Source organism: Coffea arabica, chromosome 2e, assembly GCF_036785885.1.
Source record: "Coffea arabica cultivar ET-39 chromosome 2e, Coffea Arabica ET-39 HiFi, whole genome shotgun sequence".
In the NCBI taxonomy this organism is placed as follows: domain Eukaryota; kingdom Viridiplantae; phylum Streptophyta; class Magnoliopsida; order Gentianales; family Rubiaceae; genus Coffea; species Coffea arabica.
In genome coordinates, this window is record NC_092313.1 from 17,929,793 (window position 1) to 17,956,247 (window position 26,455).

The window sequence follows — 26,455 nt, forward strand, 5'->3', positions numbered from 1 at the left end:
CGCATTTGCTTCCTAGAAATAATTCCCTAGCTCTTAAAAAAGGAAAAAAAAAAAATTGAGAAGAGCTCGCATTCGTGGAATGCGAGCTCAATAACCAGAGCTCGCATTCCACGAATGCGAGCTCTTGTAAGCTCGCATTTGTGAAATTCACAAATGCGAAGACCCCCCTGACGGAAATTAAACCCAAAATCACCCTTTTTGTAGAATTTTTTTAAAATTCATCACAAAGTTGGAAATTTCTCAATAGAAATACAACTTGTCTGGATTCCTTTCACTCTCTGATATCATTACGGTTGCTTTGCGATTACAGCGGCAAAACCTGTTTTTAATGGAGAAAGATGTAGGTGAATTCCATGATTCTCCCCTATGGCTTGAAGAGGCCATGGTTGCAGCTAAAACTTTTTACTCAGAGCTCTAATTGTAGCACAGCAAATGCACTTGTTATCACTCCAAATTAGTAGCAAAGAATGTTAATAGCTTGAAACCTCAGAGGTAGTTAAGTTACTTTGCTTTATATGCTATTGCTACTGAAACAGCAAACCTTCTGGCCGTTGCAATTTGCAGCTAGCCGTTGCAAAATCTGCCAAATAACTGTTGCATGGCACATCTGGTGCATGCAATTTTTTGTATTGCACTTACCCCCCCTCAACTTTACTAATTAGTCCAAATCATTTATTCTTCTTTGAATCTTCTACTAATACAACTTCTGCAAAGGGTAGCTATGGAATAAAAATACCTTCTCACACATGAAAATAATATTTTAATCTGATTTGGACTGAATTGTTACCACAAAATCAAAAGCAAGGGAGGTAAGTGAAATTTTGAGAACCTCAGGGGATGTCAGTGAAAGTGTCAGAAACCTCAGGGGAGGTTTCTGAAATTATCCCAAAAAAAAAAGAAGTCATGGTCTACCTTTTAGCACGTCTTTTTAGAGAGGACAGTTAAAGCAGGGACCCACGCTACCAAGGTTTCCGTCAATTTGTTAAGAAGGAATATTTAGTGTCAACAGAGAGTTGCATGCTGGATACATGAGAACCTCCACATATTGTAGTTTTAAAAGATCACAATTCAAAATAGGAAAAATGGCCAATTTTGTCTCTAAACTTTTTTGGCCGTATCAATTTAGTCCATGTATAATTTTTTCGGTCAATTTGATTCTTATACTTATTTAGCGGTTCCAATTGAGGAATGCCATAGCGGCGCCACCATCTAAATTCAATCAAGTCATTAATTGAGCAATTAAGCAAGGGTATTTTTGGTAGTTCACTGATGGGTCTTCAGCACAAAATTGTGCTGTTGAGCGGTGGCCAAACAAGAAAACTTGCTGCTGAAAACAAATATGGATTCTTCCTGCTTTAGATCCCTATCCAAATTTACAGCATGTGCCATTGTGGTGCTACTTTCCCTTTCTTGCTTCAGTTTTACCACGACAGGTGCGTCCATTTCTTCCTTATCTCGTGCAGTGATTCTAAAATTCGGGAATTTTCTGTTGCTTCTTGATTTTGATGAAATGGGATTTTGACAATTTTGTAAAGATGATTTTACTGGTGTGTCACAATCATTAGACGGATATAGCAACTTTGTTAATTGGTCGAAGAATGGGAGAATGCAAATGAATAAATCATCAAGCTCAGGTCTTTTTGTCTTTCCATGCAACTCTTTGCTCTCTTTTTAATGGGTTTTTAATGGATTTCTATATTCCGCTTGTTTGCTAGAGCCTTGGTTTGAATACAAGATGCTCTCTGTTTTGTGATTGTCTTGCGCAAATGACAAGAAGAAGCACTGGCTTTATATCTTCGGCAAAAAATTCTTCTTTTGTTACTGTCATAACAGTGAACTACTCGAAATACCCCTGCTTAGTTGCTCAATTAGTGACTTGATTGAATTTACATGATGGTGCCGCCACAACGTTCCTCAATTGGAACCGCTAAATAAGTATAGGGATTAAATTGGCTAAAAAAATTATACATTGACTAAATTGACACGGCAAAAAAATTTAGGGACGAATATTTGCTCGCATGTTTTTTGTCAAGGAGGATATTGCTGGTCTTAAACTCCCCATAAATAATAATTTCATTACATTCAGCATTAAGGTACTCAATCTCTGAAACAAGTAAAACCAATCATAGTGGATACACACTGCATGGCAGCAATCAGGCGAAACCATTTTGGTGCATGGCCACATTCATCGCAACTCCTCCAAATCAAAGTTGGTAAATCAAGTACCTTAATGGAGTTGGTGGTCGTCAATGTCATCCAAGGCACGATTCTCTTCGATTGCATCATCCACTTCTACCAGGCGTTAATGAAGTCGCTGCGATGACAATAATATGTAGCTGAGATAAGAAAACAACAGCTAAGGAAAACAACCGCGTAGAAGTCATAGTTGTTTTCTTTCAATGACTATTCTTGGTCTCCCATTTGTGTACGCCTGGGAATAAATAAATAAAAAAAAAAAAAAGGCAAATCAAAACTAAATAAGGGACATGATTGCTAAACAATTGCTAAAAGGTACCGTAGCCAATAATTTGTAAGGTTTCAATTCAACCAAGAAACTGGTACATCTATAGAAATGACATTTGGTGGTAGAAGGTAAAAGTGAAAGAAGGGGATTTTAATTCTGAACAGCAAAAAAGGTAATAAATGATTACAACAGTCTAAAATGAATACAAAGCAAGCACAGACAAAAAGTACTATAAAAAGAGTTTTTTTTTTTTTGGCATCCAGCAATTATCATTACTACTTGTAAAGCCTTTATTATGAAATCTTCAATCAATCATTCTACTAAATATAGCAAAATAATAAACAGAAAAAATTAAATTTTTTGCACATATTCAATGTTGAATATGTAAAGCAATTTTTTCCTCATTGAGGCATAAATTATGAAGCATGGCACTGGCAAAAAAGATTCCCGATCAACCAATATATATTGTAGATTTCATGGTCACAAATGTTCCATTTAGAATAAAAATAAAGATCCAGACAGCATGCATAATCATCATCAAAAGTACGCCCTGATAAATCAGGACTAGAATTATTTTATAAAAAAATTAAGCTAATTTAAAAAAAAAAAAAAGCGAGTACAGTATTTTTTACAATCAAGCACCTATTTTATACTGCAACTGAACTCTGAATAAAATGGAAATGAATTTTGATTATTATAACTTTTAAACTCCCTAAGATAAGGGAGTGTAAATTGTCAACTGGTAATTCAATTTCCATGGAAATTAACCTACAAAACATATATCTTGTGCCAAGTAACAGTAGGACACGGTAAGAGCCTTCAATGTGAGGTCACATTTCTAGTAGAAATTATTCAAATGTGAAGGAAAAAAAATCATGAACGTTAAATTCTAGTTAATAAGCTATCAAAGGAAAACAGGAGGTTTGGGATATGGTTAATCCATTGAGCAAAATTGAAATTATAAATTCTTCCCAAGTAGATGCAAATATTAATAGAAACAGAACAGATTAGCTCAATTGCCTGTCCAAGGAACATATAATTGCATAAAAGATTGTGCAGCGCCAACACAGAGGATAAAGTTCAAGAGATTAAATTCATACGCAGCAGGTCACCCAGGCATAAAATTGACCGATTCTAAGCATATTAGCAAAGGCATTAGTTACTGGAAAATCTTCATATTCTAAAGAAAGGAATTCAGGGTCGAAGAATAAACAGCTGCCATGCTGGACTGACCAGCTTTCTGCAATTTAGATGCTAACACTCATGGCATCAGCAATTACCATAATTATATACCACAGAATAGCATTCATACCTATGGAGTGTATTACATGAAGACTAATACACAAGCATAGTCTTATTCTTTTAGAACCCATATTATTCCTACTAGTCTGATCAAATAGTATATCAAAAAAATCAAGCAATATTACACCAAACACATTCACCACCATCAAAATCAAAAATCAAAACAAAATGTAAGAGCATATATAGTTGACTAACTAACCTGAATTATCTCCAATAACCAGCCATATTGGATCTACGGATGGAGGGGAAGCCAACAATTATTTGGCAGAAAAGAGGGAAGTGGTGGGCCAGGGACAAGATGCATTTTTAATTGGTGGTAATTGAGAATCGGAAGGCCGGCGGAGAATATGATGGCTACCGCCAAATCTTGCATCTGCAAGTAGGTCAATTTTCCTTGTCTAATATTCTTCCCAATGGTGATGAGGAGGGGTGATGGAGAAAGGAGAAAGGGGAGAGTTGGCGGGCGGCACTTAGGGGAATTAAATCGGTGGTTCGGTGCATCAGTCGGCATGGGAGAGTTTGTGAGAGAAGAGGACAGAGGCACACCTCAACTTAAATTCCACAATTGCCCTCATTTGATGCAGTACAAATTCCACAAATGTCCACCTAGTGAAGGTGTTGATAGGGGACCAAAAGCAGTTTGTAACTCCCAACTCCCCCTTTTCATTTTGTTGGGCGTGTATCAGTTTTTCCAGTAGCAACAATTGAAGACTAAAATAGCAGGAACTCAAAACATCATAAACTGTTACCTATAACCAGTTCAAATCCGTCTTGGGACCTCAAATACCACAATTATCTGTCTTCAAGAATCGGTGAATTCTCAGATGCACAATAGCCATACAAAGAACAGCATTCCCCAAGTTATGGCAAAACAAAAAATCACCATGCCAGGTATTCCCCCGTTAAAACCTCCATCTTGGTCCCAGTCATGCTCTGAGAATGTGTAGAGCACCCAGTCTTGTTAGAATATGATAACCACAAGGATTTAAAGTTCAGCAAGTTCATCTGACACTTGTATTTCCAGTCATTTCATCTTTTATGAAGACCAAGGTTTTACCTTCAGAGCAGACCTAAGTCCTAACCTTTTCCTTTCAAGGCAGAAATATACATAGGACACCCAAGAACGAACATCTAGCAATAGCAAGAATTCTTCAAAGACAAAAAGTCCATCATGCAGAGAATACTTTGAAACTCTAAATTAACTCACCTTCAGCGTTCAGCAAATGAGAAATGAACGAGAATGGTTCTCTCACATGAAGACTTGCATCATTTGGATTACAGAAATGGAATCACTGAAGTGCCAAAAACACTACTCTATGAAACAAATATTGAGGTCTCCACCGTAGGTTTCTCCAACAGCAGCCTAAGATTTGAATCAAACAGCAAATGAACATCCATAGTTAAGTTTATATAATCAAAGAAGAATTTAACAACAAAAGTCAGAATAGTGATTAAGTGGCGACAATTAATAAGGAGTGGTGTCATAGGTGAAACTAGTAAATGTGACAGTAAAATACCTATACATAATTAGAAATGAAACATATTACTATGATTTTTGGGATAAAACTTAAGATGGAAGAGCGAATAGACAGCAAACATTCAACTGGTATATAATATATTACTAATTCTTCTAGACGTTCCACGACATTTTTCTAGTTTTAACTATCCACTAATAAAATTGCATTCTTTCTGGATGACAGCTTCCATTATTTATCATATTACCAAGAAAAATCCCATCGAACAGGAAATCAAATAACTAGCAATACAGGCAAATAAGATAAAGACTATCAATTCTGAGTGTATAATAATATGAGAGAAGCCAGAATAACCTGAAGGTGAGGAATGATGCAATTATAAACCTGTAAGAACAATTCTGACCTCGAAGTCAACCTGTTATCACAATTAGATTCAGTCATAAGTACACAAAATCTTTGCACAGATAATGCACCAAGTTAATCTGAATCCTCACCTTCTTAAAAGGCAAGAACAAGTATATATCTCTTCAACATCAGTTTCAATTTTAAGCTTAATATATTGCTTCATCAGCTCACACAAGCAATTAACTGCGTCATCCCCTCCATCATCTAAGGGATACTCAGACATAATAAGCTGCAATACAGATGAAAACTGACCACGAGGGCTAGACTTGTTGTACAAAACTGCTATTCGATTCAACAGCTGACAACTGCTGAGTCTAAAATTGTCAACCCATCTTGGTGGATTTCCAACCCAGAGATTATTGCTCGGCAGGAAATCAATTGCTCCAGTCTGATCCCTTATATGGTCCAAGTATACATCATTTGACATAAAATCTGGCCTCCTATGGGCAGGAAGAGACTCAAGTACGTCTGCTAGAAGCTCTTCAGGCAATTGCTGCAACACTGATGAATCGACTTGACTTAATGATGATGGCATAAGGCTGTCTGTCTCTGGAAGTAGAGCAGTAACTGACCCAGAGGTTTCTGGCAACCCTTGGATCATTTTGTTTATATACTGCTTTGCCAAACAAATGCAAATATTAATGACTAAAACTTTATGCAGAAAGCGAGAGACACAGAGAGAGAGAGAGAGAATCAAATATAAATAACCACAAACCTGTTCATCTTCTTTCTCAGATGACTTGATCTTTTCAGCCTGAAAAGCGCAAATGAAAAATTAACTGGAAACTAATTAAGCATTTGACAGATATATGACTCTTAATATCCAAAACAGGAACTCCTAGCCAACTCAAGTGCCATGCCAGAAAATACCATTTCAGTGGCTATAAACTAGCACAAATGACACAGAAGTGCATTGACACAATAATGATGACAATGAGCAATTTAATTAAGTATAAGCACACTCTAAGTCAGGCATTAGAAGCAATTTATGGGCTCTGTTTATCCTCAGTATTGCAATATCTTTAAAAAGGACTAAGGAGAAATTATAACACATCTCTCCAAAGGAATACTTTCTTGATTACAATACCAACAAACGCCAAAGAAACCTGAGTTTCAACTAAAGAAAGAAAAAATGTAGACGAACACTGCCACAGGAACAAACCAAAAGTTCATACCTACAGGAATCTATGGTTCATGCAAATGTAAAATATCAATATCCAAACATATGCACCAACTAAACAAGGTAGAACTACAGCATACCATAAACCATGTATTGCAACAGAAGGGAAACGATAACTTTTTCCTCCCTTTGCTCCTTCTGTTTGGGATATGTCGAGTTAGGAGGTTATGTTGATAGAAATCTTAATTAAATGGTCGAACTGACACACACTAAAAAATGCTACCAATTTGTTCTAGGGCTTCTTAATTTTGACAAAAGTCAAAGTCACAAATTTCAGATAAAACACAAACATCTCAAACGTCAGAGGTTAAGTCTCAAACCAAGTTCCAAGAAAATTATAACTCTTTTTTAGCACATTCTATTCTAAACTTCTTATTTTAAGGAAATGAAGCAAAAAATACTATTAAAACATGTGAAGCAAGTTGCACATAAAAAAGTACAAAGGATTTCAGAGGTCAAGTCTCAAACCAAGTTCCAAGAAAATTATTACTCTATTTGAGTACATTCTATTCTAAACTTCTTATTTTAAGGAAACCAAGCAAAAAAAATACTATTAAGCAGCTGAAGTACAAAAGTACAACGGATTACCACATTATGAACAAAATCCTTATTTGGGGGCACCAATGGATTGGAAAGAGATTGTTCTTCATCCATCACATCTGAATTTGAAAGAAAAAAGATCATATTAGGTAGGCAGTTAAAATATTATCACCTTCAGTACTGTGACTGTGAGGGATCATGAGTCTTACTGTTCCCAGCATTTTTCTCTTTCTTCTTGGAAATGAAGCTTATTAACTCCCCTGCATACAGATCATTAATCTCTGATAAAACTTCAGGAGGAAGAGACTCTATCACTCCAACATCAAGATCATGTAGAGCAGGGAGAGTTGCACGATGCGCAACATATGCTTCCCCACCGGAAAAACTACCCCTCGCTTGAACTGGAGGTCCAATATCAGAGTATAACTGATCACCCTTGCCTGCACCATTCATATGTTCACTAACATCAGGAACCAAGGCAACAACAGAAGCACAACAAATAAGTAGAAAATATTCTGTTAGTAGAATATTAGTATTCTTATAGATAATAAATTAGTAAGGGTATTCTTGTAAATAGTCTGTTAGGTTTGTACTCCTATAAATACTAGTTGGTCACTCATAATAGTGTGACTAGATGTTTTCCTCCCAAGATACCTGTTGACATGGTATCAGAGCAAAAGTCCTAGGGTTAGGGTAAAACATCTAGCAAATCACTGTTCACGCCGCACTGTTCATAGCGGCACTGTTCACGTATACTGTTCACGGCACTGTTCACGCCGATACTGTTCACGTAGTACTGTTCATGCCGTTACTGTTCACGCGTTTGTCTCAAGTTTTGACCCGTTCTTTCGTTTGACGTGCTATTCGCTATGGTTGAAAGGTTTGTTAATACGGTTATCACTGACCAAGTTGAATCAAGTTCTTCAACACATGGGTCCCAGAAAACTGTTACTATATCTGAGGAAGATTATGTTAAATTCCTACAGTACCAAGCTACAAATCACGCATCTCTTCCCTCTGCTTCTTTAGCACAAAAAGGTAATGACCCATGGATTATTGATTCCGGGGCTACTGATCATATGTCAGGTACCTCTAAAATTTTTTCTAATTTTCAAGAGTCAACTCCCTTTCCTCATGTTACTTTAGCTGATGGATCTACTACTAAAGTTAAAGGACTAGGCACTGTAGAAATTAATCCATCACTTCCGCTGTCTTCTGTTCTTTACGTACCCAATTTGCCATTTAATCTAATGTCTGTTAGTAAGCTCACTAAATTTCTACAGTGTACAGTTACTTTTTCTCCTGATTCTGTTGTCATTCAGGATTTGAAGACAAAGAGGATGATTGGTGGAGGGCATGAGCATAATGGTCTTTATTTTCTCAACTTCAATGGTCCGATAGCATGTCCTGCTACTGTTTCTCCTCTTGAAATTCACTGTCGTTTAGGTCATCCGTCTTTACAAAATTTGAAAAAGTTGGTTCCTACTTTGAATCAATTATCTTCGTTAGAATGTGAGTCTTGTCAGTTAGGAAAGCATCATCGTGTTTCTTTTGCTCCTAGAGTCAATAAACGGGTTTCTGAACCTTTTTTGTTAGTTCATTCTGATGTTTGGGGTCCTAGTCGAGTCACTTCAAAGTTAGGTTTTAAATATTTTGTAGTCTTTGTTGATGATTTTTCCAGAGTTACATGGCTTTATTTAATGAAAGATCGTTCAGAATTATATTCCATTTTTTGTGCATTTGTTACAGAAATAAAGAATCAATTTGGTGTGCCTGTACGTATACTTCGCAGTGATAATGCGAAAGAATATTTTTCCACTCCTTTTAATACCTTTATGACTAAGTCTGGTATTATTCATCAGTCCTCTTGTCCTCACACTCCACAACAGAATGGAGTTGCTGAAAGAAAAATTGGGCATTTAATCGAAATTGCTCGAACACTATTGTTGCACATGAATGTGCCCAAACAATTTTGGAGTGATGCAATTCTAACTGCATGTTATTTAATTAATCGCATGCCATCTAATATTCTTGGAGGTCAATTACCTCACTCCATTCTTTTTCCTCATGAATCTGTGTTTAAATTGCCTCCTCGTATTTTTGGATGTGTGTGCTTTGTTCATCAGCTTGCTCCCGGGGTGGATAAATTAGATTCTCGTGCTATTAAGTGTATTTTCTTAGGATATACACGAGCGCAAAAAGGGTATAGATGTTACAGTCCAGTTTTAAATCGATTTTTTACTTGTGCTGATGTTACTTTCTTTGAATCCACTCCGTATTTTATCAAGCAAAGTATGTCTTGTGAATTAGACCAGTGTCCCTCTTTTTCCTCTCCTGTTTTACCAGTCCCTTCCCCTTTATTACCTGAGTTGTCTAGTCCACCAGATTCCATAGCTCGATTATCTCGTCCTCATCTTCAAGTTTACTCTCGTCGTTCCATGGTTGAGAAAGTTCCTGATATGCCACGCACTTCACCAATTAACTCTCAATCTTCAAATCCAGGTATGACGCCCTCCTCTGAGTTAGATCTTCCTATTGCTTTACGCAAAGGTAAGAGACATTGTACTTCCCATCCTATTTCTAATTTTGTTTCTTATTCTCGTCTCTCTATGTCATATTCTTCTTTTGTTGCTTCCCTTGATTCTATCTCCATTCCTAAGTCTATTACCTATGCTCTTAATCATCCTGGTTGGAGATTAGCTATGCAAGAAGAGATGTCTGCTTTGGAACAAAATGGTACTTGGGATCTTGTCCCTCGTCCTTCAGGTAAGCCTGTTGTTGGTTGTAAATGGGTGTACACTATAAAAGTGCAGCCTAATGGTTCTATTGATAGATTGAAGGCTCGGCTGGTAGCTAGAGGATTTACTCAGGTGTATGGAGTAGATTACTTAGAAACTTTTTCTCCTGTTGCAAAGATTACCTCTGTTCGTCTTCTTATCTCTTTGGCAGCCACTTATAATTGGCCATTGCATCAGTTGGATGTGAAAAATGCATTTCTGCATGGAGATTTGAAAGAAGAGGTATATATGGAACAACCTCCTGGATTTGTTGTTCAGGGGGAGAATCCGCGGTTGGTTTGTCGTTTGAAAAAATCCTTATATGGATTGAAACAGTCTCCGAGGGCTTGGTTTGGCCGGTTTAGTAGTGTTGTCATGGAGTTCGGTCTGACAAGATGTGGAGTAGATCACTCTGTATTTTATCGGCATTCTAATGCTGGTAAAATTTTATCGGCATTCTTATGTGGATGACATTGTGATTACAGGTGATGATGTTGTGGGGATTCAGAAACTTAAATCCAATCTGCAGGCAAACTTTCAGACAAAGGATTTAGGTCATCTACAGTATTTTCTAGGTATTGAGGTAGCTCGGTCTAAATATGGGATTTATTTATGTCAAAGAAAATATGTACTCGATATGTTGAGTGAAGTTGGGATGTTAGGTTGCCGACCTGTGGATACTCCTATGGATCCCAATGTGAAATTAGTAGGAGATCAAGGTGCATTACTTGATGATCCTAAGCAATATCGAAGACTTGTGGGTAAATTAAATTATCTCACTGTAACGAGACCTGACATTTCGTTTGCAGTGAGTGTTGTGAGTCAATTTCTTGATACCCCTCGTACTAGTCATTGGGATGCTGTTATACGGATTCTCAGATATCTTAAGAGTGCTCCTGGAAAAGGGTTGCTGTATCAAAATCATGGACACACTGATATTGAAGGATATAGTGATGCAGATTGGGCTGGTTCTGCCTCAAATCGAAGATCGACTACAGGATATTGTGTGTTTGTTGGTGGTAATTTAGTGTCGTGGAAGAGTAAGAAGCAAACAGTTGTATCCAGATCAAGTGCAGAATCTGAATACCGCGCTATGGCTCACACTGTGTGTGAGTTGGTTTGGTTGAAGAGCATATTACTGGAACTTGGGTTTGAGCATAAACAGCCTATGAATTTAGTGTGTGATAATCAGGCGGCTGTTCATATTGCGTCTAATCCAGTGTTTCATGAAAGGACAAAACATATTGAAGTTGATTGTCATTTCATTCGAGAGAAATTGCTTGACGGGGTCATCAAGACATCTCATGTACCGTCTGTAGATCAATTGGCTGATGTGTTTACCAAGAGTTTAGGGGGTTCTAGGGTGAAATACATTTGTAACAAGTTGGGTGCTTATGATATATATGCTCCAACTTGAGGGGGAGTGTCAAGAGAATATAAGTATTCTTGTAGATAATAAATTAGTAAGGGTATTCTTGTAAATAGTTTGTTAGGTTTGTACTCCTATAAATACTAGTTGGTCACTCATAATACGGTGACTAGATGTTTTCCTCCCAAAATACCAGTTGACAGGACTGAAAGAGAAGCAAAGGTCCAAAAGAGTCAAAAAGGAATTAATGCCAGCCAGAAGAAATGTTTGGGGAACATGGTCAATTATTTGGCACAATTGCTTGACATTACCGACCACATCCGTATAACATTTGTGAAACCAAATAATATAATAATAGGGAAAAGCCAGAAAAAGAAATAATTTCTGAAAAATCATCTTATTTTCCCAAACACTAAACCTGGAAAAGAGAGACTTTACTAAAAGAAATCTTAAGGACATAACAAAGATAACCTGCATGAATCTTGAGGAAAAAAAATAGCCACCGGGGTGAAGTTTTAGCATCAAGAACCAGTAAATAATCAATGACATCTATGACAAAAGTTCAACTTTAAAAATCCATAAAAGCACCAAAAAGTTTCAGTCACCTTTGGCCATACTACTTTTCCTTGCTGGTGAGGAGACTAGCCAAGATCGAATGGAGTACTTCTCATGCCCTTCATATTCAGTAAATGAAATCAGTTGTATAAGGTCAATTGAGATGTCAAATATAATATTGAATGTCTAGATGGGGAAACCAGCACATCAACGCAAATGACAGATATTAAAATGAATAGCAAAATGAGATATAGCATAGGAACTGCCATTGCCTATTACTAAAGTCAAACCTCGCATATTCCTGTCAGCACTTTCAAGTTTAGATGCCTGCAAGCCCGCTCCTCTAATGTCTCTTGCATCTGTACAAATCAACTAATTAGACTGCTGGACAAAATGGAACAAATACTAGCACTTAAACAGCATATAAATTTCCCAAAATTAAGAATAACCTTTTACACTGACAAGATTGTATAAATATGGAAAAGAAAAAGCCAAGAATGCAGACTACAACAAGAACTCAAAATATGATGTGATCTATGACAATTCCTTGACAGTTGTTTACATGATTCAGGTTTCTTTGGTTATCCAATTTCAGCAGCTCAAGAAAAAATGTGGATTCAAAGAACAGTGAATTGCAAGTGTCCTCAGGAGCCCATGGAAATTTCAAAGGTGTATTCAGAAATTTTTTTCTTGTAGCACATAATTGGAAAGTGTGTATTTGAGATAAAAAGGTGGTTAGAGAATGTTTAGTTTTTTTTAAAACATGCCACCCTAACACACCTAGAGTTTGACCATGGAGGTTTTGATTGCCAAGTTTGAGGATGAAGATGGTGAGACATAATTAGTCAACTAATAACTGGGGATGTACACGGAGTTAACATGACATAAACTACCTAGTGAGAAAAATAAATCCAGGATTAGCTCATGCTGAAGTCAACAAAAGAGTGCTAATAGGATTTTTCTTGAGAAAGGTTTCATAGATAATTGTTGAAAGGCTCTCATGTTGAAGTTGAAAAACTCAAATCATAATTAAGATGCAAGCATAATGCCATCAAGCACAACAAAGACAAACATAAAGCCATATAGTGCATTCTACAAGAAAATGGATCACTTGCATGAGCAATAAAATACAGCTGAGCTAACAAGAAACAGTTATTACAGAGGAAAGAAGAAACAGCAAATTAAAGCTACTTATATGAATTTATTGAGCCTTGACCTTCTTACTGTAACACAGGAAGACTGTAAACACATTGGAGAACTGCGAAGAGTAAGAATGATGAATAAGAAGGGTATGCATATAATAACAACGAATGAACCAGATTCAGTGTCAGAATTCCACAAGTAATTCCAGTAAATTTAAGCCATATTGGTACAACACTTGCATTGCCTAGCAAGAGGAGGAATTTTAAGAGAACAAATTGCAAATAACTGCAAATTTACATTATTAAAGATGCTGAGAAAGGCAATCAAACAAAATGCATTTGTCTGAAACTTTTATCAACAACAATAACAAGAAAAGACAAACAACCAGAGTAATTCAACTACCTATATGAAAATATCCAAAAAGCTGAGCTGTTATCCTCTGAAATACATCCACGTCGTCTGTAGCCATTGGGAGCTAGAATTCCAGCAATGAAATAAGACCTCAGGCTTATGGTCAAGAACTCATGCTGATACATATGTAACATATAGCATAACTTGCAGCTAAGTAAGTTACAAATTCTCTACCGTGACAGAACGACTTAGATTCTCACAGTCACCACAGCCCATATACTTCACTGGCTCCCCAGCATCACTTCTTCTCTTCTTTATCTGAATTACAAATAGCATTATTGAGAGAATTGTCTGTAGCCAAAACAATCAACACAATTTAACAATGTAAGCATGAGATAGTCTTATCATGAAAACCTTCAAGGTAATGGTGCGGCCTTTAAGTCCGCATCCCTGCAATCGTAATGACACCTCCTTGCAAAGCTTCAATAAGAAATCCTTCATCTGGAATCACAGGCATAACGATTTGATCAGTCAGACAAGTGAAATAATGTACAAACTCCCTCTCTATCCCCATTCCCCAGGCCACCCTAAATCCCTCTACTTGGTCACTTCCGAAGCAGTTGGGGTTTTAGGGCAGGTAAACAAGAAATTAGAAGACTAAAATATCTAGAAAGGCACTTATACATCAAACATGTACATATATAGTTTATCAAGCTTAAAGTTCTAACATCATTCAAATCATTGAACCTCACACCCCAGTTCACGTCCGCACCAATGGATTTGCTTTCCTGCGCAAAACAACAGTATCCCCATTTAAATGAAGTGGCATAGAAATCAACTTAGCATGTAGAATGTGAAAGAAAGAGGAAACTTATGAAGCAGAGCACTCCATCATTCTTCCTGTCAACTAAGACCAATGTGAAGTATAAATCATCAGAATTTCACCAGCAAGGTCCACAAAAATAGTTCTTACTTTCTCAATTACAAGACAAGAAGAGGGGATGAAAAGCAGCCAACCAACTCCTCTAAGTTCACATCATGCCCGAGATTTAATTCTTTTTAACGTTTTGGCAACAAATAAAGCAAACAACTAGTAGCAATTTGTGTCTTGCAGACCCCCAGAATATTCTTCACATAAAATGGAAGGTCCAGGGAGTTAAAGAGTAAGATTTCTACTGATGACTTTGGAGAAATGAGAGTGAACTTTGATAACAAAACATAACATCATGTTTAGCAATTCCAAGAATCAATCCCAAGATAAACTCCTGATACTATTAGTGCATGAACAGTTTCAGACTTTTAAGTGAGAGAAACATTGTGTAAGAATGAAATGCTGTTTACAGCAAAATCATTAGTGACAGGAGCACAAATACACACACGCCGCCTCTGACACCCAAAACCCCAAGAAAAGAAAAGAAAGAAGAAAAAGTGCATCTCTTCAGTGAGAATTGTTACGTAAAAGTCTGAAACTATAATTCCAGATGGACCAACTTGCTTCCAACATAAAACACCAAGAAGCATTCCAAAAGCCAAATAAATTAATCTTACTTGCTAACCTGAAACACTCCAACCAACCGATTATCAATCCCTCTGCTGAAATTCCAGAGCATATCGCCTGTTTTCACACCAAAATCTTTTTGAAGAGATTCCTGTAAAAAGCAGAACGGGCACAGACAGAACCATCATGTATGATTCCACCAAATATATATACTCATCAGTAAGACAATCCTAGTATGTGCATAATCCCATAAACAATTAACTTAGTTCCGCTGGATTTCATGTTTAATCTAGTATTTAATGTTTCAAACTGTATTTCTTCATTTGTCTATGGTGAGCCAAACCTGTTTCTACATCTCCTCTCACGTGAAAATGCTAAAGCAGAAGTAGGAAATACATAATGAAAAGTTCCTAACCAGATCATCTCTCTAATTATGACAGCACACAAGTGGAAATGAATTCACAACAAGAGTACTTCTGTTGTCAAAGTGTGTCCATGAGAACCACATACCACCCATCCCTACCACCTCTGAATCAAAACAGCATATCTAACACTACAAACCAAAATCACTGTTTAGGCTATTTTTCATGGTAGTTATATCTGCAGCAAATTGACGTGTCAGAGCTGTGCACCTCCACTTATGGTCTAAGACACTAAAACTCAATAATTCTCATCATTTCTTGGTTCTAGAAGGATTTCAAGTTTAAATGCCAGTCATTGACAAACAAGTTTGGAGTACTCCTGAAAAAGGCAACTAGAGTAGGTTTGGAGGACAAATTTCTCACACCAATGGCAGAATTCATTACAGTAGGTCTCTTATACAAGCAACTCAGACTAAATATTGAAAAGAAAGTTCACATGAAGTAATAATGCATCAAGTGCGTTAATTAAAAGCCGGAGGTGATCGAATAACCTTGGAGATCAAACGTAACTGGCCACAAGTATTTATTTGCTTCTTTTTCAATTTCTCCTCTAAAACATGACCAATTCCAGGAAGTGCTTTAACTGGAAGCTCATGCAAATAATCATCCACCTAGAATGCACAAGAAATACCATCAGTAGAGAGTAAGTCTCAATAACAGCCGAGCTCAAACTTGCTTCTAGTGTTTATATCTCCACTGACGTCTTCAAGTCTTCCAAGAGTTAAAAGTGAAATACTACTTGCAGAACTGGTTTGAAAAAGAGAAAGTTACGTAAAATAAACTGGCTTCATGAAGAGAAAGAGGAAAGAAAGATATAGAGATTGAGTGATCAATACTTTTATGGAGAGCCTAGCTGTTATTGTTAAGAAAATCCCCTAACCCAGAAGCCTCCTCAAAAATACCAAAGTTCGGATTTGAATTTAAGGAAAGGAACTTATAAAACATTCCTAGGAAAAAAATAAGGAAATAAAAAATATTGTAAGATAAACAATAATCCTCTACAAAATCACTTCAATGAGGAAGAAATTCCCAAGAAATAAGACTATGAAACACAACAGGAAGATATGATTCTGTCTTAGATAAAACAAGAACTTTAATAGACCAAAATACATGACAAGAACATGGTCCAAATTGTCTTCATTTATTTATTCTACAAAAGTAGCCTTCCCCAAAAAAACAAGGAGACTTACTAAACAAGTGAGGCTCTATTTGGATTCTTCATTTTTTGCCGCCGCTCTAAAGGATGGGAGTGTTTTTCAAAAACTAGTTTTTCAAATACAATAAAAATTTTTAAAAAGTACTCTAAAAGATAATCTAAATTAGTTTAAATTTTTTTAAAATTTTAAAAAATATCTCAAAATATATTCTAGAAACTCTTCTACTCTTAAATATCCCAAAATATTTTCTGAAAATATCCCAAAATATAATCTAAAAACTCTGCTATAGCAAAATTTTTCAAAAACACCCCAAAAAACAGCTAATCCAAACGGATAATAAAACATAACAAAAACAACTCCAAAAAACCACATTCATACAATATATCAAAAATAATTCCAAATATACAAAAATAAAATAAAATAAAATCTACACCATTTTTTTCTTCCATTTATCACCACCATCCTCTCCCTCCTCCTCCCTCTCTTTCACTCTCTATCCTCGCTCCCTCTTTCTCCTCCTTCTCTTTCCTCATCCCCTTTCTTTTCTCTCCCCTTTCTCGTCACATCCACACCTCCCCTCCATTCCCTCCCCAATCTGGCTACAACCCGAGGCCTCGATTTGGTTGAGGCCAAATCGAGGAGAGGGAGGGGAAGGGCGGGATGAGGTGGGAAAGGGGAAGGGGAGGATGAAGGACGAGGAAGAGAGAGGCAGTGGTAGCTGTGGTGGGAGGTAGTGTTAATTTTTTTAAAATATTCTAAAAATTTTTAAACCTTAAAAATACTCCAAAACATATTCCAAACACACCTTTAAAACACCACTAAAAACATCTACAATAAAAGTTTTTCATATACATTGCTACAATAAGGGTTCATTTGGATTAATTTTTGGGGGTGTTTTTGAAAAATTTTACTTTAGCAGTGTAGATGAAAAATTTTTACTATAAAAATTTTTTGAAATATTTGATATATTGTATGGAGGAGATGTTTTTTGAATTATTGTGTATTACTGTAGCATTGTATTTGAAAAACTTGTTTTTGAAACAATGGCCAATCCAAACAATCCAAAAAATAGCTGATCCAAATGGAGCCTAATATATCAGCTTCATAATTGCAGCTTTGCTATATACCAGGATACTAGTGTCAAAAGAACAAGAAAAGAATCGTAACCATTTCACAAAGTAGCAGCATCTAATTTGAGACAGCAGGGATGGAAATGATTTCTTCTTAGTTGAAGGATCAAAAGATGTTGGAATGCATGCCTTTTCAGAAGGAATGTAGCACAAGCCATCTGGTTTTGCAATCCTTGTTGCGACACGAGCCATAAGCATACTCCCAGCAATTCCAGCACTCGCAGTGCATCCTGTGGTTTCATGAATCTCTGTCCTAATAGCTCTGGCAAAAAGCTCAGGATCCTCTACCCTTAAGTCAGTGACATCTATAAATGCTTCATCACAGCTAACAGCCTGACCATAAAGAGTTACGAATTCAGAACACGACTAAGATAATAACTGAGGTTTCTGATAAAAGTTCCCATGAGCAGACCTGCACTTTGTTGCAATGCTTATGTAAAATATCATAAAATTGATCAGCCACCTGCATCCAAAAGCAAATAGACCTCATATAACAACACAGCTAACACAGAAGGCACGTTGATAAGACACCTTCCTTAACATTTATCTTACTTTAAGTTAGAGACTAAATACACACCTCCTCATAAGCATCAAAATTATATGGCAAAATGACAAGCTGAGGACAAAGGGCCTTAGCATCTCTAATAAACATTCCAGCCTTCACCCCTAAAAAGTAATTTATCAATCTGGTGAAAGTGAAAACTAGATAATTGGAAGAGAGCACCGCTGCCAGTTAGACAAACCATGATTTCGAGCAGGATAATTTGCAGAAGAAATCTCAGCAGTTCCTCGAGAATTATCTGAATGGCAAACAGCAACGGGCTTATCTTTCAAATCAGAGTGCTTCCTAATAACCACTGACACAAAGAAGCAATCCTGTAAAGAGACATCAATGTTTAAAAGAATGTTAAAGCTGAGATACTTGGACAAAACTCCCAATAGATACCCCACACATATGACAAGCACAATCCTTACATTGAACCACCTTTAAAAAAAGGTAAATATGTGAAGACATGTAAAATACTGCCTTGGAGAGTTTACCATGTCCACATGGATAATGGTAGTTTTCTGGGATGTTGCAAAAGCATTACGACTGGGATTCATATCCTTAAAACCATTAGCTGAGCTCAGAAAACGTTTACGATAACGGTTTCTCCAAGTGCCAATAAAATGCAGCCTAGAAAACTGAAACGACCAAAGATCAATTAGTTGTAGACATCTACAAGTACTTCCATTATGTCAATAAAAAAAAGAAGAGCAGCACAGCAATGTAATTCCTTTATCAATAAAAAAAAAGGGAAAACAGAAAATCAGAACTATACATTACCAATCAAGTGCTTTATAAAAAGAAATGGAGTTTATTTGAGCGACAAGTAAATCAAGAAGAAAGAAAATGACAAAGTGAAAGCTTTGGATGGTGAAATGCGTTTAAAATCAAAGCTAAACTTGAGTTTTCAACATCCTTGACCGAAAATCTCTACTACAAAAACTGAATGTTAAGTTTTACCAAATGCTTCTAGAAGTAAATTTGGTAAAAAAGGCAACAGATTCTTCAAGAGGCCTTAAAGAATAGTTTAGACTATGAGAACAATATGAATCTGCAAATAAGCTACAAATAACAGCAAGTATGAAGAGCATGAAAAATTTTACAACATTAACCTTAAAATAGTTTTCCACAAAATTTGCATCTGAAAGAGTTGAATGCCCTGTTGTACTGGGCCTAATGGTTTTGGAACTCGATGACTCCTCAATTATGTGATCTTCCAAGCAGTCGTTATGGTCTGACTTAGGATCTTGACAAGGACTTATGTGCGAATGATATCCAGCATCGGATTGAACCACCACAGCAGCATCCAATTCCACCTCACAGTGATTTTCCATGCAATAAGTTGGTGCTTGATCTGCTGATTCGGCAGCATTCGGATGAAAGGGGTCATCAGAAACTGAATGACACTCCTCTACCTCTTCAGTACATTCAGCCTTGCCAAATATATTAGCTTCCAAACTGCAGCTAGTCCTCAATGTTGCAATACCAGATTGAGGCACCGCTTGGCCGCTTATAGATTCTTCCAAATCATCAAGGACTGGGCCAGATTTGAAACCAAATGCTGATAATTTTGGTTGTTTCTTGGTTTCACTTGCAAGCTGATCAAGCTGGTAAGGTATCCCTGAAGGAAACTCAAAAAATTAATGAGTACATATCAGCTTTCTGTTTTTTTCTGAAATTTTCACCTTTCCTTTTGAAAAAAAATGCGGCAAACAAGGTCTAACGAGTTTAACCAGAACCGGGTTGTGGATACTGTAAAATGGAGTAATTAGAACTTCCAACACATTTAATTACAGATACAGACTATTTCTACTCCATTGCTTCAACAATTCTCTGTCCCCTTCACTATAAGTCATCAATACTAGGTAAACAAATCAATCAAAGGAAAGTAGGCAATAAGAACGAATTCTAATAACTTCCTTCAGATTTCTCAAACAAATTAATATCCTACTATGGTTGAATAACCTATTAGAGTTTATCATTTACTACAAAGTTACATCTGAAAGATTTCATTGCAGAATTGGCCAGAGACAATGAAATAATGAAACCCAACTCACAGCTTAACAATTTATTGGCAGCAACAGATTCCAGCACCCATGTAGGTTTAACAACTGGAAGTCCGCCACTGAAGGACCTGTAACAGGCAAAGTTCTTTTGAAGCACAAAAAATTTCAATGCATCAATTTGATATTGAATCATGTAAAGATGAGTGCGGAACCTTAAATTCTTAATTTTACTGTCAGGAAGATTACTGCAGATAATATGAGTAACATGATGGCGCGAAAAGTAATTCTCAAAGCGTCCTCCATACTTCAACATGTAACCTTTTAGTTCCTGAAAAGATTTATGTCAGCATGAACCACACTCCAAAGGTAAAGTAATAGGGCCAAGAAAACAAGTACAGAAGTTCAGAAATGGAAGCACCAGTTCCAAGCACATGGGTTGGGCATGTACAGAAAGAGCATAAGAAACATAATCCACAGATAGAATACAAAAATGTAGATAAAAGGAAGAGAGAGAAACATATAACCTCAGAATTTGGCATCACCTGGCTAGAAGGCACTGTATATCCATCAACAAAAATAGATACTCCATCAAATATGGGTTTTCCAGAACAAGCACCACTAACTGAAGAAGATGAAGCATCAGCATCAAACTGTTGATGTAGCTTCTGATTCTTCATAACCATGTAACTACATTTAACAAGGCCAGAGTACATTACAGAAAAAGTCGAGATTCAACAATATGAAACAAAAAAATCGCAGCAACTAGTATCAGTTAAAACACTTACAAGCAACAGTTCCCCAAAATGCTACAGTTAATTCAAACTTTTCTGAATTTATAACAAACTTGATATTTGTGTTCGAGCTTGGCCTATTATGATGGAGCACGAGCTTGAACAAGCATATATGGAGCTAAGCTCAAGCAGCGCACGATTAGCTTGATTTTTTTAATGTCAATCTCAGGTTCTACACGACTCCAGCCGAGTTCGAGCAGAGCTTTTAAAGTTAACTGAGAAATTTCTTAAAGCTTTCTTAAATTGATTCAAAAACCAACCTAGAATGAGCTATTATCAAGCTTAACTCGAATCATGGATCAAGTAACTTTTGATATCAAGAAATTCAAAATATGGAGAAAAATAACCAATGTCAAACTGTTAACTGAAGGTGCTTTTCATCATCGAGAAAATAAGCAATAAAACACGAAATGGATAGCGCCATAATTAGCGACAACTAGCACAGGTATAAGCCAGAGTTAGAATCTGAAACGAAATAGTAATTAAAAACGAAAAATCAGATAACTTTATAGCAAATGGGACGGCTCATGTTTATCAAGTGACGCAAGTTTAACTAATAGCAGGTTGAAGTGTTTGATAGAGAACGTAGGGAATTGCCTGCCGAAATCGGGGAAGGGTGAATTGCGAAAGGCGGATCGGGAAGAAGATCGAGAATTTGCTCCCCAAGCCATGCCTAGGGTTTTCTGATTTTGGTCAGTTTTCCGCTTCCTGTTTCTCTTGTCATTATTTCGACAGCTGTTATTGCCCGAAGTGGAAGGGTTGGAATTAGAGTTTGAGGTCACGCTCCGCTTCGAATTTGAATTCGATGTGGCGGACCTGGACGATGAATTCAGACTCATCTTCTTGGCGACGAAATTAGCGTACGGCAGATGATGGAATATTCGAATGGGCGGAAGACGTTGCCAACAAATGCAGGGAGTACCGCCAGACTTCCGGTCCGTATACTGATTGTCGGGAGTGCCAAAATTCTAGTGCTTTAAAATGGTCTAGTACTTACTTGGTAAGCTAACGCTGGAGATTTATGAAATGAAACGGTTTCGTTCCCTTCAAACTTGCTCTGGAAGATTTAAAAATAAAGCGGCAAACGAGTCGATTGGAATGGTAACTCGGTAAGGCGGTAAAAGCGACCACCGATGACGGAAACGGGGAGGTTCTGGTGAGCTTCCAGACAATACGTGGTCAGATTGGTCTGTGGGTGCCTATTTTCATTATATTCAACGGCTATGATTAATTTTGGTAAAATTACTTCCCAGTCATGATGTACACACAATTTTGGCCAATTTCTTTTTCAGTTTCCACTCCTATCTTTTGATTTTACTCCGGCTTCATTTATTTCTTCCTTTTCTTTGTTCCCTTTCTTTTGTTATTCTTTCCAAAGGGGTGACGTTGAACTATTTAATTAGGCATGCTACTGCTTTTGAGTTTTGAGTTTAACAAATCATAGAAGTGAAAAGAACAAATGCAGGTAAAGAACGGGGTTCGAAGTTCCATCCAAATTAGTCAAAAACTCAGGGACCTTTTTGGATTAGTTATTTTTTGGAGTTTTTTTCAAAAACTATTTTATTTTACCTGTATATATGAAAAAAAATTTATTGTAGATATTTTTGAATTATTTTTAAAGATATTTTAAAAATATATTGTGAAATTTTTTTAAAATTTTACGCCATTCACCATCACCCCCTCCCTCTTCCTCTCCTCTCTCTTTCTTCTCCCCTCTTCTTCTTCCTCCTCCTCCTTCCTCTTTCTTCTCCCTTCTCCTTCTTACCCTCCTTTCCCCCAACCCCAAACCCCTCTCCTACTCACGAGTGGTGGTTGTCACGACTCTAACCGCGACCTTTTTGTCGCAACCAAAAGCCATGAGTCGCGGCTTTTGGGCACGACCTTCTGGTTACGATTAGATTTGGTCGTGACCAAGAAGGTTGCGATCAGTGGAAGGGAGAAATAATTGGGGAGTGGGGAAAGGGAAGGGATAAGAGAGGAAGGAGAAGGAGAGAAGGAAGAGAGACAAAGAGAGAGAGAGAGGAGGGAGGGTCATGGGTATAGAGATGGTGGCGGTAAGATGGTGGTGGAGAGTGATGGGTGATAGCGGTATATTTTTTATTTTTTGTATATTTGAAATTATTTTTGATATATTGTATGAATATGATATTTTTGAAATTTTTTTATTTATATATTATTGTAGCATTATATATAAAAAAACATTTTTTTCAAAAATTGAGAAATCCAAACAAAGCCGACCTCCTCGACAAACTATTTATTTCTCATTCAATTACTTTTTTTTTTTGGGGTAAGAATACACATAGGATGCGCCTATGCAAGTCGTACACATTAACCCAATAAGGAAAACACACAAGTACAACGACGGCAATGCAAGAGGTCATTTTGTCTTCTTTCTTTTTCCCCTTTTTTTTTTTCGAGTTTTGGTTGGATGACTTGGCTACAGTGAGTCATAAGATTTTCACAACAGCTCCGTATGATGGGACAATACAAAATTAGTGAACTCACAGGCTCCTGCTTGCCTAATTTGCCATCCTATAACTGCGAGTACCTACCATGTACCTTTTTGTTTCTTTTTCTAGTGATTTACGAGTACCATGTACTGCTACTCTGCTACATCCTACCACCTTTACTTCTTTCTTCATCCGGGCAACAGTTTACAGCCATTTTTTTTTCTGTTTCCCCTGGTTATCAACATTATGAAGTTTGCAGCATCTGTCCATCCATACAAAAAATTCACACTCCTACTTAATTATTGGTTTGATGATTACTTGTTGACCATAGCCGGTGACCAAAAATCGGCTCCATTAGTCTCTGCCACATGTAGCGTGAGCTCTACTGGGACAAGACATAACCCCTTGCTTCTTAGATCCTTCGTTGATTCACCTTCCTTGCATTCTCCACCTTTTTCCTGTTTTTCACAGAGAAGAGGACGGTTATGATACCCTTTGGAGGGGCGCACGACCATAGTACAGTTAATTTAACCAACCAACCATACCCAGGAAAGCTACAAAGCTATATACTACCTATGAACTTCTTCATCTTTACTTCACTGGTGTTTACACCACTTAGGCAAGTAAGACTTCAATGATTTTTACAATGAAAAAGAATCCTATACGATGACATTACAGCAGGAGGCGTCAATTTTCCAATGACGACATTGCTGAATGTCATTGTGTGGTACGTACTCGAGTAGGAGTGGCGGGTTCACTTTTTCCCCGTTAGATCCAACAAATTGGTGGTGAAAATGAAATATAAGTGTAGCGTCTCATCTTTCGTGTTTTCATTCAATAAACTCCAGAGACAAGTACTCCTAGTGAATAGCTTACCACAACATTCCTCGTGTTTAACCAATTAAAAGGTACATGCCTAAGACTTTTATTAAACAAAGCCAACCCGAAAAAATACATTAGAATTTTCCAGTTATCAAAACCAGAAAATTAACAGAGAAACCAGGGCCGGGGGGGAGGGGGGGGGTTAAGATATTAGATAGCCAGAGTAAAGTCGCAAGAAGCTTGTACCAGGAATATGCTGGGCGAGTACTTACAAGCAAGTAACGGGGCGAGGAAGGCAGACGCTGCAAGTATGGAGAACACAGGACCTGAACCTGATCCTGCAGAAATCTGATGTATCCCATCGCTTCGTGAAGTACTGATGCCGTATCCGTCTACAGCGCTCCATCAGAGCGAGTAAGTTAGTATTAGTAACATATGGGGTTTCAATTTTCAGTACCCAAAAGTACAACACGATGCAAAATCCAAAATGCAACATCAGAGATTTCTTCCCATAAGTAACTCCATGCTGTAATTCAAAACCCTTTTTGTTACAATGAAAATTGACAAAAAAAAATAATTAACAATAACTAAAATCAACCTTGCCGAAGGGTGAAACGAGTTGCTGGAGAGCTATGACTCTTTCTCCAAGTTTCTCTTTTTTAACCTATGCCACACAAATTAATTTGAACAAACATCTTTAGCACAATATTGATTAATACAAAAAATGACGAGCTAGTGTGTGTGTGTGTCCTCGACATGCAAGTCCTCTTTCGGGGTTGTCTGACCTTTGCATACCCCGTCGCCGTCTCAATCAAGTTATCAGCAGATTTCTTTTTCTTACAATTTTTCTGGCTTCCCGCCGGAGCTACATTACCGACGGCTGAGTTCTGAACTGGTTCATCGTTGGCAGCGCCAATAGCCCCTGACACATTTCTCTTTTTCTGCACAACAAGACAAACCTCAAAATCCAGACATGCAAGGTCTGGGGTAGCTTAATCAATATCTTAGCTAGCCCATTATTGGCCTTTAAATTGTCAGTCACCCAAAAGAAAAAATGGAATAAGAGAGAGAGAAAAGAATAAGAGCCGGAAAAGGATGTCCCCCACCCCCCAAATCCCTTTTTTTGTTCTTTTACAGTTAGCATATATGCGGCTAAAAGAATGACGGGAGAAACTGCAAAACTACTTACGTTTGATTTTTGTGAAGAGCTAACGTTGGTCTTGCTTATAGCAGTAGTGATGTTGCTGTTTACAGTCGTTGAAGAGGCGGAAGATGAATCGCTGCATGTCACTCCACTTTTTTGAGCAAATTTTGCAGTAATTTTCTCGAAAGTAAAATCAAAGTCTTGACTATTTTCATCACCAAAGCAGAGCATTTTGGGAGGAGTGGATGAAAATGAGGAGGTAGTAAAATTGAAGCAGCCATCTGGGTCAAGATCATCTGCGACTTCATCGGCAAAGAGGAGTTGCGAGTAGCTCCCCACGGCGAGAGGATCATCGTGATCTTCGAGTCCATCATCCCCACCTGCCATTTGATGACGATTTTACAGCTTGGACTAAAAATAAAGAAAGGAAAAGAAACGCTGAAATGAAAAGGCTATAGAGAGGCGACTGGTGAGTGAGTGTGTGTGTGTTTTATAGGCTTATAGGAGATAACGACGGAAGCTGCTGTTGTGTGTGTAAAAGTGAAGAGGACAGAATTAGTTTAGGTGAGCCTATTAATTGTCTAGCGGTTTGTTTGTTTTGTTTTTTTTTTTATAGGATAGTAATTGCTTGAGGAGTTAAATTTGCATTTGTTGGGCTCTTTTAAATCTTACTAATGTCCTACTCAATTACTCATTGACTACTCTGGGCACAAATTACTAGTTGTATTACTAGTATAATAAATCTTCTACCTCAGCATCAAGCGGAGTTTGGTTTGTTCTCTCTCCAGAGTCCAGACCTTCGATTGGCGTTACGGCCGTTACTTGCATTTCAAGACTTTGGTTTTATCGTCGCGGTCAAACTTCAGACCCCACCTTGCCCGAGAAAATTTGTGCTTTATTCATCCAAAGCAAATTAGGCAACAATTT

The 26,455-nt window shown here is 37.3% G+C and overlaps 2 protein-coding genes across 6 annotated transcripts; both read right to left on the reverse strand.

The window, feature by feature from the left end:
* Positions 1 to 1,949: 1,949 nt before the first annotated feature.
* Positions 1,950 to 22,293, reverse strand: LOC113731481 (DNA repair protein REV1). 5 transcript variants are annotated; one of them, XM_027256776.2, is made up of 27 exons: positions 21,710 to 22,293; positions 20,864 to 21,008; positions 20,534 to 20,649; positions 20,373 to 20,449; positions 19,428 to 19,936; positions 18,810 to 18,953; positions 18,512 to 18,644; positions 18,346 to 18,434; positions 18,181 to 18,231; positions 17,898 to 18,101; positions 15,973 to 16,092; positions 15,118 to 15,210; positions 14,290 to 14,349; positions 13,976 to 14,062; positions 13,796 to 13,879; positions 13,613 to 13,685; positions 12,358 to 12,426; positions 12,118 to 12,186; positions 7,576 to 7,806; positions 7,415 to 7,485; positions 6,362 to 6,400; positions 5,736 to 6,259; positions 5,596 to 5,656; positions 4,974 to 5,129; positions 4,516 to 4,699; positions 3,966 to 4,425; positions 1,950 to 2,431 (listed from the first exon to the last, which is right to left on the reverse strand). In XM_027256776.2, exons 1-24 carry the CDS (start codon positions 21,949 to 21,951, stop codon positions 5,076 to 5,078), a joined length of 3,345 nt encoding a protein of 1,114 aa, XP_027112577.1. In that variant the 5' UTR covers positions 21,952 to 22,293; the 3' UTR covers positions 1,950 to 2,431; positions 3,966 to 4,425; positions 4,516 to 4,699; positions 4,974 to 5,075. The 5 variants fall into 5 exon arrangements, with proteins under 5 accessions (XP_027112577.1, XP_027112575.1, XP_027112578.1 ...); XM_027256774.2 differs by having other exon boundaries at positions 20,846 to 21,008; positions 21,710 to 22,151; XM_027256777.2 differs by having other exon boundaries at positions 1,950 to 2,314; positions 3,966 to 4,699.
* A 1,039-nt stretch (positions 22,294 to 23,332) lies between these two features.
* Positions 23,333 to 26,058, reverse strand: LOC113729285 (transcription factor bHLH113). Its single transcript, XM_027253600.2, has 5 exons — positions 25,574 to 26,058; positions 25,170 to 25,325; positions 24,983 to 25,048; positions 24,657 to 24,776; positions 23,333 to 24,020 (listed from the first exon to the last, which is right to left on the reverse strand). The coding sequence occupies exons 1-5, from the start codon at positions 25,913 to 25,915 to the stop codon at positions 23,877 to 23,879; spliced, it is 828 nt and encodes a 275-aa protein (XP_027109401.1). The 5' UTR covers positions 25,916 to 26,058; the 3' UTR covers positions 23,333 to 23,876.
* Between the last annotated feature and the right edge of the window lie 397 nt (positions 26,059 to 26,455).

What these genes read in the sequence shown, in the direction of transcription:
- LOC113731481 (XM_027256774.2), bottom strand. Translation starts at nt 21,951, where the DNA reads ATGAGTCTGAATTCATCGTCCAGGTCCGCCACATCGAATTCAAATTCG. An exon ending in AGTTACGTTTGATCTCCAAG is followed by an intron (nt 15,211 to 15,972) that starts GTTATTCGATCA and finishes TGCTTTTTACAG; the next exon opens with GAATCTCTTCAAAAAGATTT. An exon ending in ATCTAAGTCGTTCTGTCACG is followed by an intron (nt 13,686 to 13,795) that starts GTAGAGAATTTG and finishes CTGGAATTCTAG; the next exon opens with CTCCCAATGGCTACAGACGA.
- LOC113729285 (XM_027253600.2), bottom strand. Translation starts at nt 25,915, where the DNA reads ATGGCAGGTGGGGATGATGGACTCGAAGATCACGATGATCCTCTCGCC. An exon ending in CGGCGACGGGGTATGCAAAG is followed by an intron (nt 25,049 to 25,169) that starts GTCAGACAACCC and finishes TGTGTGGCATAG; the next exon opens with GTTAAAAAAGAGAAACTTGG. An exon ending in CCTCGCCCCGTTACTTGCTT is followed by an intron (nt 24,021 to 24,656) that starts GTAAGTACTCGC and finishes TGTGAAAAACAG; the next exon opens with GAAAAAGGTGGAGAATGCAA.